General features: G+C 42.4%; 1 protein-coding gene across 1 annotated transcript in view; it reads left to right on the forward strand.

The window, feature by feature from the left end:
* The window catches only part of SLC1A3 (solute carrier family 1 member 3), an 86,221-nt gene that overhangs the window by 19,063 nt on the left and 51,518 nt on the right, over positions 1 to 15,640 (forward strand). Inside the window, exon 3 of the mRNA XM_074952485.1 lies at positions 5,724 to 5,861. Within this exon, the coding sequence (XP_074808586.1) occupies positions 5,724 to 5,861 (138 nt within the window). The remainder of the gene's footprint in view (positions 1 to 5,723; positions 5,862 to 15,640) is intronic.

Genomic DNA, 15,640 nt, shown 5'->3' on the forward strand with positions numbered 1-15,640 from the left:
TCTTGGTGAATGAACAATATGATGGCATATGAAATTTAGGTGCTGACAAATGCAAAGTAATTGGAAAGAATAATGTGAACTATTCATTGCTAGTTCTAAATTCAGTGTAAACCCCAAGGGGAAAGGTCTAGCGGTGAATGTGGACAGCTAATGTGAAAGCTTTGCTCAGGTCACAGAAATAGTAAAATATATATAGAAAGGGTCTATAAAAATTATTTAGAGGCATGGAGATTTTCAAACACTAGTGTGTAGTTCAGAGAGGAAATGAGTAAGAGAGAGAGGACAGGGTAGAGGTATATAAAATGATGAATAGTGTAGGGAAAATAATCAAATGCTTCTAATGCTGTTGATCAAGCGCTCCTATTTGTCTTCTTGTAACACAAGAACAAGGGAATATTCAACAAAAATGAAACACATTAAAATTATTAATAGAAACACTTTTTATGAAATACATAATCCATGTACAGAATTCACTGCTACAAGATATCATTAGATCCATGAGGTTAATGGAAGTCAAAAAAAGGATTACACATTTATATGGATTGTGGAAACATCCACAGTCATATAAAATATAGAAATTCTCAAGCTTCAGGGCATAAACCGATCACTAACTTTTTAGAGTGAGAAAGAGGTTTATTGCATTCCATATATGTCTCTAATTGAGAACTTGCACCATCCTCAGCAACTGCTTCTGGTCATTGTGAGAAACAAAGTACTAGACAAGTGCTCAGATCTGACCTGGCAGGTTCCGTTACTACCCATGTAAATCAGTGGCATGCAGTTGTTCATTATGTCTTATTTGAAACAGAACATTATTCCCAGAATTGATGCTAAATCAGCATTAACAGCCACCCTCAGTTTGGTGCGTTATTTTTACCTAGTAGAAGAGTAAGAACGTCTGTCTCAGTTAGGTGTCAGGTTTTGGTGTCTTCTGTTTGCACCAGGAAGGAAAATTCAGATCTTGTACCTTGTAATGGAAGCACTGTCTAGTAATTTTCTTGCGGAATACATGTTGATGTTTTCAGTTTAAAACAGCTAGGTCTGGCTTTTGATCATGTCAAAAATAAAAATCATTTATTTTTATATTTTGTTCTGAAATATTCCACAAAGAAAGTTTATTTAAGAAATGTGCACTGTAAATAAATCTACAGTCCTTTATGTCCACAACTGCATGCTTCTGAAATAGAGAAACAGGTTAGGGATTCACTATTACTTTTAAAAACTGGAAACTCAATGGTTTTACAAAACTGAGTTCCTGTTAATGTTCATTTCAAAATTGTTTGTCTTTTTATCTTTGAGAATTTCTGTGCTAGTTTCAATATTTCAATTATTTCAGGGGAAGAAATCTATTGAAGCTACAAGACTTAGTGAAGGACCCAGCCACAAAGTTCAGATATCAAGGTGATGAGCTCAGGAAAAAACCCAGCATTAGAGAGAAGATTAGATTTAAATTTCCCTAGAATTCAGAAGTGCTTCGTACTGGGTTAGGGTCGACCTCTAATTTTCTAACTGTGACCAGATGGTTCTACTGATGTAGAAACTAAATCCTGTTTGAAGGTGTGTGGCCTGCCATCCATCCCATCTATACAACACTATGAGCCAGGTGCTGAAACAGTTTTCTACCATTTCAAGACCAAGCCCACACTGAAGTATAGAAAGGACTATAAGAAGTTCTTTATCTGCTCGATAAGGGGATTTTTATGTTCCTTTTAAAATTCATTTTACAAAATGATGCATAAATTTTGTCTTTCAAAATAAACTGCTGGTGCTTAGATTCCTCTCGTAGAATCTCGGAAGACTCCTTTTGTTTTGCCCACATAGAAAAATATATCCGTTATATTCACTGTTACTCAAAGGAAAAAGAATAAGAATCATTTTAATAAATAAATTATTCTCAAAAATGCATTAGTTAAAATGTATTAATTTTAATTAATTAATTGGTCTCCCTTCTAACAGAAAGTTTAGTTGTAGCACACTAAATTACTCTCCACCTGGTGTTTATACCTTTTGGATAATTATAGATAATTGTCACGTTTCCTAGCCACTAGAGAAACAGGTATAGTTTCTAAGATATGAATAGGGGAAAATGGGCACTCTAAATTTGTTACATCTTCTTGGTGCGAAAGTGTCTAGAATTGAATGCAATATTCCAATTTTAGTTTCACCAGAGTCATGCTTCTCCCTGTCCTATGATATCATGGCTCTGTATAAGCAGCCCCAAAGCACGTTTGCCTTTTTTTGATGCCATTTGTATTATAAGATCACATCTAACTTGTTTACCCACTTTCATCCCTATGCCACAGTCAGCCTTATTAATTTTTTCTTTCTATGAATAATTTGTGTTTTGGACCATTTTGTCCATTGTGTTTAAACATGCTGAATCTCATTTGAATATAATCACTAAAAAAAACTGCAATAAAATATTCCCAAGGCTTGGTCTAGGATTTTGTAAGCCCCACGTTCTTCATGGCAGATTTACTCTCCTTCCTCCCCTCCCAACCATGTTTTCATCTTGTATCTCCTTTCTTCAAATTTACTCTTCCTCATGTGTCCCAGGGGAAATTGGGGCACAGCATCAAATTCCCTCCATCCCCACATTCTAGTCAAATAAAGGAAGAAGTTCTAGCAGCTGGGTGTTTTCTCACAGTTGGCCAACAGAGATCACACTGTCCTCCGCACTTTTAGCACTGTCTATTGCTAGGCCATTAGTAAAATGTCAACTAATGCAGAAAGACAGCAAAAGACTCCACCATTGGGACTGTCCCACAAGCTGGGAGTTTTCCAGGAATTCAGTTGCATCTGTGACGGGTACATCCTAAAACCCGTCTCTGATTATTCCTAACCTCAGTTCTTTCTGTTTACAAGAATAACTGTACAATTCAACCAAGGGTCTGGTTTTGTTGTAGTACTATAGTTACCTTTTAAAATTCCACTCACTGACTTTAACAAACAGTATTGATTTTTGTCTTGAAGAAGCCAAAAGATTCTGTTACTAAATGGTTCTCCACTACAATGCAGAAGTGGTGCACCATTTTACCATTCAGAAAGTTGGGCTTCTGATATCATAGATTGCTTGTTCTTTACTTATATAAAAGGTAGAGGAAAAACCTGTGCAACAGGTTGCAGGAACGTTTTATGTGAGGCTTTGTTTCAGTACAATGTTCAGACGGAATCAGAAACCTGAAACTCTTACTGAAAAAGGCTAGCTCCAGCATTCAGCCTCTTCAAGCCTGATCCTGCAGGGTACTAGAAACTGCTAAGAGGTGTTAAGCACCCTGCTTCACAGCAACACTGGATCAGGCCCTGCTTCCTGATTTGATTTTGATAGATAGCCTTATCACTATACTTTATCTTTAAAGGTCCACTACATCGATAAGCTGCTTTGTCTCATTGTTTAAGACTTTTAAAAGATAGCACTACAGACTGAATTGAAACAAGTTAAGAAAATTTGCCATATCCTTTTCAGACTTATTAGTCACTTTAAAAAAACATTGTAAATATGTTCTATAGCAAGGATATAAAATGTGGTATTTAAATATTTAAAATCACTACTAAGTTCATGTTAAATATCTTTTTTATTTTTCATAGATTTTAAGGTCAGATGGGATTATTATGATCATCCTGGACTGACCTTCTACACAGCAGAGTCCATAAAATTTCACCCTAGTGACTCCTGCACTGCAGGGAATTATTCTTTTAAATACTTTCCTGCACTGCTAATAACATTATCTGACCATAATTAATCCTCAAAACAAACCTTTGCAGCATGTACATTATGTATCATTATACCAGTTTTACAAGAGGGGAAACTGAGATCCAGAGAGGTTAAATGACTTGCCTCAGCCATACATGATGTCATTGGCAAAGCAAAGATTAGAGCTCATCTCATAGCTCCCAGGCCTCTGCTCAGCCCTAGATCATTCTCTGCATCTCAGAAGTTCTGATTCCTTCTACTATGTAATGCTGGACAACCACTGTAATATTGCATACAGTGGTTTACAGAACAGCATAATAAATAACACAGAAAAATCAGCAGAAATTCTTGGCATCTCAAAAAGAAAAGGAGTACTTGTGGCACCTTAGAGACTAACAAATTTATTTGAACATAAGCTTTCATGAGCTACAGCTCACTGCATCCGATGCATGCAGTGGATGCATCCAATGAAGTGAGCTGTAGTTCACGAAAGCTTATGCTCAAATAAATTTGTTAGTTTCTAAGGTGCCACAAGTACTCCTTTTCTTTTTGCGGATACAGACTAACACGGCTGCCACTCTGAAACTTGGCATCTCAAGTTTCAGGAGCTGCAGTAACTGCTTTCACATTCAGATAATATTCATAGAACTATTCACTGAAGCAGGCTCATAGTGGGGCCCCAAGTCTCCACTATGTGCAAAAAATGGCCTTAGTGGACCAGAAAATATAGCCCTTATAACACTGTATAAGGTTTGGATCCTGACATGCTCACAGACCCTTCCTTACTGATTTCTGTGGGGCAAAAGGAGGCCTCCATCTGAAGATAATTACAGGATCAGAGCCTAAGTAAGAAGCCCGTCTATTCTACTTGCTTATTATTCAGTACGGTGCTTATTAAGTGTAGAAATGAAGTGTCCACATACATTACTCCAATAGATTCTTTATGCACAAGAATTGTGTTTTCCATACAAAGAAGAGAACCATAGACAACTCATGCCTCTCCATACTGGGGGGTGGGGGAGCACAATCTAAAGGGGAGAATACATGACTGCTCCATGTGTCTCCTCTGCGCAGCGACACCCCCCGCACCCTAAGCCCAACCCAGGCCGCTGTGTTCTCCCTGCCCCACATTACCTGTGGGGGAGAGGGCTCTGTCCTTCTCTCCCCGCGCTTCACCCTGGCACATTTGGCCGCTCTCCCTGGCAGCCGGGCGGGGAGCAGGATAGAGCTGCTTCTGCCTGAGAGAGCCTGGCTGGGAGGCAGCAGGGATCCCCCAACCCGCCCCGGCATGCTTGTCCCTTGTCCTCAGCAGACGAGCCTGGGTAGGGTGTGGGCTGCCACTGCCTCCCAGCCAGGCTCTCTCAGGGCGAAGCAGCTCCATACCGCCCCCCACGCGGCTGCCAAGGAGAGTAGCCAAACATGCCAGGGAGGGAAGCACAGAGAGAGAACAACAGAGCCCTTTTCCTCCCCACCCCCAGCAGGCTAATCTGAGGCGGCACTTGACCCACATGTACCCCCCCCAGACACATCGCCTCTGAAGAGAACAATCACAATCATATTGCAGGAGAATTTAAGGACAGCTCCATCCACAGAGCAAGGTGCCGACTCTACAACATGCTTTGTGACCAGGTAACCTCATAGATTCCTTCTCTCCCCAGGCCATATGACCTACTATTCAGTGCATTACTGTTTTTTATTTGAAATTGTATATTTTAATATTGTAAAGGGACCTGGAGCATTAACTGGGCACCTAATGACTGAATAATATTTTCTATAAATCTAATAAATAAATAAAATTATAGTGCAAGCAATAAGCCACCTTCCGATACTCTTACTCATGTTCAGAAGCAATTCCATTGACCTCAATGGGACTACTCATTGTGAGTAAGGATATGAGAATCTGGTCCATAATAAACTCTGTATGTTCTACTGAGACACCTAATGGCAACTACTGCACACACATTTATGTTCAGATTATGTTACTAGTGCTTAACCTAGAAAAGTAAGTCATGCTTTTTGTTTCCCTCAGGCATAATCCTTGGATTTTGTCTCCGACCATACAAAATGAGCTACCGGGAAGTCAAGTACTTTTCCTTTCCAGGAGAACTACTGATGAGAATGTTGCAGATGTTGGTCTTACCACTCATCGTATCCAGTTTAGTTACAGGTACAAAAGCCTAATCAACTTTTTAAAAGTTTTCTCTCTTCTCCATGAATTTGTTAAAGATAAAATCATGAAGTCATAAAAAAATGTGCACTCCATAATCTAGACAGACATGACATTGCAAAGCTATACAATAAATTATACTAACCTGCAACATGAGGTATTGCTCACAAAAAGGTAGATCAACACTCAAAAAACAGCCAAATGATCCAAAAGCTGGATTTTTCAAATGCCAAAGTCATTGTAACTACACAAAACAACATATCTACTATCAAGTTGCAGTTGGCTGTACTCTTCTTCCTTGCCCTTACATCCTGCCCAGAAACTGTCTTCCACAACATCCTACTGCCATCAAGGGCAAGAGAATAGTCTATATTCCACTGTTGTTCCAAGACTCGGTGGAGATTTAAATTACTCTGTGCTGAGTTTGGGCAGGTACCTCTGCCACTCCCCTCTCACATACTTGTCTATCTCCAGTCTGTTCAGTGGCAGGATGGAGGCCAGGAAAATATGTATCTGTTGTGCAAGAGACTTCAGCCTCCATTCCATCACTTGTGGAACTTCCTCCTCAGTTCTGGTTTCCCTTTTCCACCCAATAGGCTCTTCTAAGCCTCAAGACCCCATTATTAACTTGCTCCTGGTATTAGTCAAGCTAGTGATGATGAAGTTGCAGATAAGGAGAATAATAAAAATAAATAATGCATTGTCCATTTCTAGTGACTTTCTTACAAAGTTGAATGTTAATTAATTAAGGCTCACAACATATATGTGAGGTAGGAAAGTATTATTATCCCTATTTAATAGAAGAAGAAACTGGGGAATAGAGAGATTTACGATTTCTAATGTTACACCACAACTCAGTGACACAGCTAGGAATAGAACCCAGAACATATGACTCCATTTTATGATCTAAGCACAAGGCCACACTAGCTTTACTGGTATAAGATCCATAAATAGGGTGACCATATTTCCCTATGCTGAATACAGGACACCTGGTAAAATTACTCATTTTCAAGCGAGTTCAAAGGAAATCAATCAGAAGTATGCAGTACAAATGTTCAAATTAACATCAAGTTGATTGAGCCCTTGTTAAAAAGAAATACTGTGGAATTGGATTCTTTTTATTTACCTTCTTATCTTTAAGGTTCACACAGGGAGAGGTAACAAACACACTCTCCCATACACCTCTCTCGCACAGGGCAGGTAACTGACCAACCTGACCCTCCCTGCCCTGCACTCTCTGCTCTCCATGCCTGGCTGAGCCCCTGGGACACACCTGCCTCTCCTGGTACCTGGCCCCACATCTTCCTGAGGCAACTCATGGGGGGAGGGGCATGCAGGGTCACATGCCTCCCTCTCCAGATTTCTGCCAGGGTTCACACCAGAATGTGGCCAGCGGCAGCCTTTCAGATGCTTCCAGCCGCAGGGGTGAGGAGTGGGGAAGGGATGACCTGGCCCATATCTTTGCAGAGCTCATCTCTTCCCACCCCTCCACCCCACTCCCCTGTTTCCCTGTGACTGGAAGGAGCTTGTCCTTTCCTGCCCGCACAGTGTCAAAAGGCAGCTAACACCTCCAGGCTGCTGCTGGCCACTGACATAACCGAGCTGCCTCCTGTCCCCCGGCTACAGCACGGGCAGGAAGAGGTTAAGCCCTAAGGATGAATTGTGCACCTGGACCCAGGGAACCTGACTACTGGGGCTTCAGCGAACCCAGCCAGAGAGGTGGCTCAGCAGGGACAGGTGCCTAGGGGACCGAGCAGCCCATCATTCCCTGGGGGGCAGGACCTAGGACGGGGTGGAGGGGCGGGTGAAGAGGGTGCTAAGCCCCTGCCCAGGGCACTTCTGTGGAACCTGCAGGGTCGGGGCACGAACAGGCTGGAAATTGCTTCCCCCCATCCCCCCACCACTCCAGAGCTTAGCTGAGGGGTGCCAGCGCTGTGCAGGACTTTGTCACATCCAGGGTTCGGTTCTTCCTGGCCAGTGCCCTGGGCCGGAGGGTCTTGGGCTTTCCTGGGGCGCCAGCCCAGCCAGAGGCAGTGAAGGAAGGAAGAAGCCTGCCAGCCAGGCTGCTGGTACGCTGAGCACTCCGACCAGGGGCTGGTTCTCTGCACAGCGCTGGGAGCAGGACGTGCCCCGCCGAGAGGGATATGGAGGAGCAGCGGGGTTGGGGGGTAAAGGGGCAAAGCAGGGAGAGGACAGCAAGAGGGAGAACATGTAAAGGGCTGATGGGTGGGAGCCAGAGGCAACACATAACGAGCTGCTGCCTGGCTCCTGCCCACACTCACCAGCCACCACAGCTCGCAGTGCAGTGCCAGCCAGAAACAGGATGGGGGACAGGACTCTGGTGACCAAGAGCCAGTCTGCAGAGGGGGCTGCACAGACGGACCAACAAGGGGAGCGTCCGACCCCACACGCAGCAGCTTTACTCTGCCACCAGCCTTGCAAACCCTCCCCCATTGTCGGCCACTGGACCTCCCCTCCCCCCCCCACTCACCGCTGGTGGGCAGGCAGCTGGCAAGCAGGGATCCGGCCAGCAGCAGGACCTGCTAGTTCTGATGAGGGGGAGACAGAAAATACGGGACAATTTGCCTGTTTTTAAGAAAAAGTTGGGACGCCTCCAGGAGGGCTTAAATATGGGATTGTTCCTTTTAAAACCGGATGTCTGGTCACCCTATCCATACACTGAGTACAGCAATCTTCTGTTCTAGTGGTTCTTAAACTTTTTACCATGAAGACCCACTTTTCTGAAAGCAAATGAGCACAGACTCCACCTTCACAAGTGCTAGAGAATTATGGGTTCTTTTTGCTATGGGGCAAAGGGGGAATTGCACCCCTTCCTGACTTTGCATAGCTCCTCGCCAGCTGGCACTGTGGTATCTCCCCCCCCCCGGCCCATGAGAGCTGCTGTGGGACAGGCCAGACCAGAGGCCAAATCTCCACGATGTCAGTATCACCCCACGGTCCCCATTAGCCAGACAGGAAGCAGCAGCGGTGGCCTGGGCTGGAGCTGAGCAGAGAGTGACCCAGGCCCCGATCCCTGCCATGGAACAGCCATCAATGAGACACCCTCCCAGCCCTTCACCCCCTGGGATAGGACAGGGACGCCACCTCCACCCACCTCCAGGTTGGGAATGGCCTGCTAACTCTCTACAATGAGCCATAGCCTCAGTGGAGAGGTAGAAGTAGGGATGCTGACACAACTTTGCACTCCTTGAATTTTTCTGAAATAATGCCCAGGAGACAATATTCATATATATCAGCTGTTAATGAAAAACTAGATTGCTAAAGTATGTAGTGTTATAATAGTGTTTATTTTGACAAATGTTAGTGAGATAGAGGAGTTTGTTTCTATGTACATAGGTTATACAGATGTGGAAAGTCTAACCCAAAGTGAAACTAGAAACTGAGTTGTACATCTCCCTACGGGAACAGGGATCCTGTTTCCTTTGATTCCCGTTTCTCCCAACCTGCCCTCCATCCTTCTGTTGCCCCTCAAACTCTGTCCCTTTCACCTCCTCCCACCAGCATGGGAAGGCACTGAAAGCAGAAGAGGAGAGTCAATCTCCCTGCCCTCAGTGCTGAGACCACTGCCACCCCCAGTGACTTGGATGAATCACTGCAGGAATAAAAATCCTGCTCAGTCCCTGTATCCCTTCGTCCCTGCTGGGTGAGTGAGAGAGACTCTAATTGGAGCTGGAACAGCAGAGCAAGACATTTGGAAGAAAGCCCATATAGTGATTTGCATTGTCTTATTTTCAAATGTGTAAATAAAAAAGAAAGAAGACAGATTGAGAGAGCCTGTTCTGCACAACGTCCATGGCCTCAGTAGAGGCTTTTGTGAAACAACAGTCTTTAAATGGGTTCTCAGCCCAGTGTCTTCTGAAAGAACCTTACATCACCTGATATGAGCAACTCCTAGTTTTATAGATCTTCATGGCTGATATTTTTCCTGTTACACTCCTCTGAGCCTTGTACTTTTTTTAGTCTTCTCCTTTTCATGAGAGGCATTAATATTACCACATTTAAAGGTTTTGGCTAAAACTGACAAGCTATCCATCCATCTAAGGTATTTATATGGTCGCCATCACTATAGGAGCTAAGTGCCTCAATGTATTTATCCTCACAGCACTCCTGCGAGGTAGGGCTAATCCATGCTCTATGCTTTGAACATAAACTAAATATATAATATAATTAATATAATATATAATAAAACCCCACTGTACCTCAACCAGGGTCGGGAGAAGAGCAGAATACTCCATGCAGGCCACAAGGGACAGATTTGATTCTCCAAGGAAGTGCTTATATATTTTTATTTTTTAATAAATTCATTGGATAATATCAGTGTTTATATTTACGCATTTTTTCAATTTTTATCAATTTAAACCAGTGGTTCTCAACTATTTACCATTGTGGGCCACATATGCAGCTCTCTATGGTTATGTGGGCTGCATCCACACGATATATATACTCCCCGTATGGCTCTGAGAATGTCACATAGGCTGCAGCTGTGTGCTGACTGGGCCGCAAGCAGCCCCCCGGTTGAGAACCATTGATTTAAACTTTCGCAGTGATACTACTTGGTGCTCTATTGCTACAAATAACAATATACATAGATATTTGGTGCAACATTATCTAAACTGATAGCTCTGCAAATTGTTTGCATAGAGGTTTTATAAACATATACACATGGGGATTTGGTGCAGAGTTAGACTCAGGTAAGTATGCAGTATTTAATTTATAAATGATAGATTATCATCTTTCTAGATATAGTATGATGTAATTTTTAATTAAATTCATATTTTGTGTATTATAAGTAACTCACTAGCTAAAAGCCTAATGCTTCTCAAACCAGACTTGGTATCATATAATCCAAGCTGTTATTGTTAGTATTTTGAATATATACCTTTGCTCTTTGTAGATTTGGGACAGAGTCTCACAGAACATAATGCTCTGGGTTTCTGCAAACTTTTATGTATGTGTGACCAAAATATTTGGATGTGTGGACAATCCCAGGAGGTGAATATGGTGACATAGAATCATAGAATCATAGAATATCGGGGTTGGAAGGGACCTCAGGAGGTCATCTAGTCCAACCCCCTGCTCAAAGCAGGACCAATCCCCAATTAAATCATCCCAGACAGGGCTTTGTCAAGCCTGACCTTAAAAACTTCTAAGGAAGGAGATTCTACCACCTCCCTAGGTAACGCATTCCAGTGTTTCACCACCCTCCTAGTGAAAAAGTTTTTCCTAATATCCAACCTAAACCTCCCCCACTGCAACTTGAGACCATTACTCCTTGTCCTGTCCTTTTCTACCACTGAGAATAGTCTAGAACCATCCTCTCTGGAACCACCTCTCAGGTAGTTGAAAGCAGCTATCAAATCCCCCCTCATTCTTCTCCTCTGCAGACTAAACAATCCCAGTTCCCTCAGCCTCTCCTCATAAGTCATGTGTTCCAGACCCCTAATCATTTTTGTTGCCCTTCGCTGGACTCTCTCCAATTTATCCACATCCTTCTTGTAGTGCGGGGCCCAAAACTGGACACAGTACTTCAGATGAGGCCTCACCAATGTCGAATAGAGGGGAACAATCACGTCCCTCGATCTGCAGGCTATGCCCCTACTTATACATCCCAAAATGCCATTGGCCTTCTTGGCAACAAGGGCACACTGTTAACTCATATCCAGCTTCTCGTCCACTGTAACCCCTAGGTCCTTTTCCGCAGAACTGCTGCCTAGCCATTCGGTCCCTAATCTGTAGCGGTGCATTGGGTTCTTCCGTCCTAAGTGCAGGACCCTGCACTTATCCTTGTTGAACCTCATCAGATTTCTTTTGGCCCAATCCTCCAATTTGTCTAGGTCTCTCTGTATCCTATCCCTGCCCTCCAGCGTATCTACCACTCCTCCTAGTTTAGTATCATCCGCAAATTTGCTGAGAGTGCAATCCACACCATCCTCCAGATCATTTATGAAGATATTGAACAAAACCGGCCCCAGGACCGACCCTTGGGGAAGTCCACTTGATACCGGCTGCCAACTAGACATGGAGCCATTGATCACTACCCGTTGAGCCCAACAATCTAGCCAACTTTCTACCCACCTTATAGTGCATTCATCCAGCCCATACTTCTTTAACTTGCTGACAAGAATACTGTGGGAGACCGTGTCAAAAGCTTTGCCCATATAGTATAAAATAGATTGGGGCTGTTTAATTTTGTTGAGGATTACTGAGGTGTAGAAGAAGTTACAAGAGTGTAAAACTGAGTCATAATTACACAATAGTTTCTGGCTGTTACACAGGTAATAGATGAATTCAGAAATTGAAGGGTTCTAATCTTCCGTCAATACATCTACATAATTCTGAAAGTTATACACATAAATTCATGGGAGAATAAACTTCAAAGGCTGAAGACAACATATTGGCTGTACATTCACATCCCAAGACTATTTTGGTCTTTTTCCAAAAGAAACAATTCAGAACCTCCTTTCTTTGGCTATTGTAATATTTAACAGAAATAAGCATATATGGATTTATTAAAAGCAATTTTATTGACCATATACTTTGCAAGGGTCATTAGTCTTGCAATACTTTTTATGAGGATTATGTACCAACATTTTTGAGACATTACATCAGGATCACCATGCAATTAAAATGCCTACATTGAAATATAAAGCTTTAAACTTTGCCCTACAAGATTTGTCTGAGTATTTCAAACAGGGAGACAATTATTCAATGTGCAATGGTGTCATAGTGAGGTATGGTTTAATGTCTAAGCCACACATTTCTGAGTGAAAATTCACCCAAATTATTCATGAGCAGTCTTTTTAAAGAACATAGTCTCTATGCAGAGTCGGAGACAAAATTTGAAATCCAAGGAGTTTTGTGAAAATTTCACTGCAAACTTTTGCAAAGCTCTAAACGTATCCCAGACTGGTGGAGCCTCTGGAACTCTTTCCCTTATATTTTTGTAGTAGTTTGGGATTTAGTTATACAGACATCATTGATTTTTAAAAGTGTTTTTTGTGACTAAATCCTTGTAACAAAAAAGGCCTTTTCCCCTGCTCACTGCCATGCCCACAGTTTCTGTCCAGATTGTTTTACTGTCCAAACTTAGATCAAATCAACAAAAACACAGTTCCTCAGCCCACTCTGGGCTACATCTCCCAAGGGTGTTTCCCTCTTTAGTTCTCAGATTCCTTCTGCCTTGTTAAGTCCTGGGGACTTCAACAGATCGGCTGCTTCTGCTTCCCAGCCTTCCCTCCCAAGGGACTCTGACAGTCCTGCTGCTCTTCAAGACTCCCTATTCCCAAAGAGCAGGCAGTGAAGGCCATGTCTGCTCTCTGCACCCCTTTCTTGACTGTCTCTCAGGCTCCCCTTCATTAGATTTTTCTCTCTCTCTCTCTCTAAGCCCAGGTGCTCTCTTTTAAAGCTCACCTGGGGGTCAGTTGGCCAGTCACAGGTGAGGAGCAGGGCCAAAGGGCCGTTGCCACCCTTGTGACAAATCTGTGCAGCTCCCTAAACTTATTTAGGGATTATCAAAAGTGATATAAAATACTAAAAAAGCACTAAGAAAAAAAATTAGTTTTTTTCTAAAGGTAACAATTCTAGATTCTGCAAAAGCTCCACAGGCCTACACGCTTTGGATTTGCTCCAAATCCTACGGAGACTATTACTGACATCAGTGAGCTTTAGATCAGGCTTTTACGGTATTGTAGACCTTAATCTTGAAGATTCTAGAAAATGGAATCAGGAATCAAAATAATGTCCCTATCTGCTGCAGCACTTCAAAGAGTACTGTAGAACTGACAGGCTCAGCAAACATATGGGGAAGGTTACTAACACCAGATGACACAATTATTTCATGATCACAACACTGTGTTCAGCATTGTACAAACATACTTGTGATTGAACTGAACGTGTACTTCTAAGAAAACCCAGGATGTCAACACCACTGCAGTCATTTGCCCTTAATGAGCCACATACAATTTCCTATAATTACATCTAAAGGCTCTGCTAACAAGCATTTCAAAATTCTGGACTGTGATGGTCAGAACTGTGTCCTTCCCTTCCTCACCCTCCCAAGACACTTTAAGTGTATCTTGACCTCTCTTCTATTTGCCCCACAAAATCACAGCATGAGGAAAGAATTAGACAGAATGAACATGTACAAACATTATTTTTCCTTTCTCCAACTGTGAAAGAACATCCAACAAAAAGCAATCAAGACAAATCAGGTTATGACGCTTTGGCTGTTTGGTAACTTCAAAGCAAGTTCACAAGTAGTATTTTGGGAATTGGTCCTCTGCTACCATGGGCTTCCAAGCATCTTCTTCATAGATTTCCCTGTCCTCCCGTGTTGAAATATCCTATCTTGGACACAAGGGTGGCAATGAGTGGGCCCAGTAAGGTGACCAGATGTCCCGATTTTATAGAGACAGTTCTGATATTCAGGGCTTTGTCTTATATAGGCACCTGTTGTCCCCATTTCCCTGCCCAATTTTTTACACTTTCTATCTGGTTACCCTAGTGTCCAGATACAAGGAGACATGCAATAGTAATATGGCTGTCTAAAGAAGGAATGACACTTGTAGATTTAAACAGCATGCCTAACTCTTCACAATCTTTCACTAACACTTAGTATTATTTATATGTGTGTTATAGTAGAGCTAAGGAGCCGCAATCAAAACCGGGGCCTCATTGTGCTAGGCATTGCACAAACAAGTACTGAAGGACAGTCCTGCCCCAAAAAACTTACCATCTAAATAAATAAGACAAACACATGTGGAGTTGTGACAGAGGTACAGAGAGGTGAAGTGACTACCTGACATTACACAGCAGGTCAATGGCAAAACTGAAAATAGAACCAAATCTCCTGACTCCCAGTCCCACTGCCCTCTCCACAAGATCAAAATATTTCTCCAAATGCTATAGAATTCTCTTAACCCAAAGATACTTATGTAACAATGCAGTGTAGAAGATTGGGTATGGAAGGGTTATCCAAGCATACATAATCATCTTGATTGCTGTTAGCTGTACCCAAATTCCAAAACAAATGGACTATCTGAACAAATGTGATGAGCAAACAGGTAGAATGCTCTCAAATGGTTTGGCACATAAGATCATATATGTTCATATTATTCAAGTAAAAAAAAGGGAACATTCACATTTCACTCTGTACAGTAGACAACAATTCATACATCAGTATGTGGTGTAGTTTTGGTTTTGCAGTTTACTGGTATAATTTTTAAGGCTCCTAGTTCTGTGCTCAGGAGCTATCTCATTCCGCATTTACTCAAATAATCTAGAGTTGATGGGCTATTTTCTATGCTGGTGTAAGCGAACAAAACTCCATGGACATCAATGGAGTTATACCTATTTATGACAGAGAATTTGTCCTGGTGTATCTTAGTACCAGGTCTGCTGCATCTCTGTCCAAATTGGTTTCTTTTACTAATTCCATTTGTCTAAGGACATTATTCTAAAAAGGAGCCATCAGACAATCATGCATCATATGTATTAATTTAGTTTTGATAACATTACCTTTGGCATCAGGCAATAAATATGCCTCTAAGGCTTAACTGGATGAAACTCCACTCCAGTAGGTTCTATGGATGACACCTGTCCTGGGCACTATCAGCAGCACCCTGATCACTGACATTGCTTAAAGAAAGCTGCAGGCCCAGTTGGAGGCAATTATACACTTTCTGTTGGGGGATTGTGAGCACCTGGATGGAAATCACCAAGATAATTGGGAGAATATAAGTGGAAGAAACAGGAAGCAA

Source organism: Natator depressus, chromosome 5 (assembly GCF_965152275.1).
Source record: "Natator depressus isolate rNatDep1 chromosome 5, rNatDep2.hap1, whole genome shotgun sequence".
NCBI classification, from domain to species: domain Eukaryota; kingdom Metazoa; phylum Chordata; order Testudines; family Cheloniidae; genus Natator; species Natator depressus.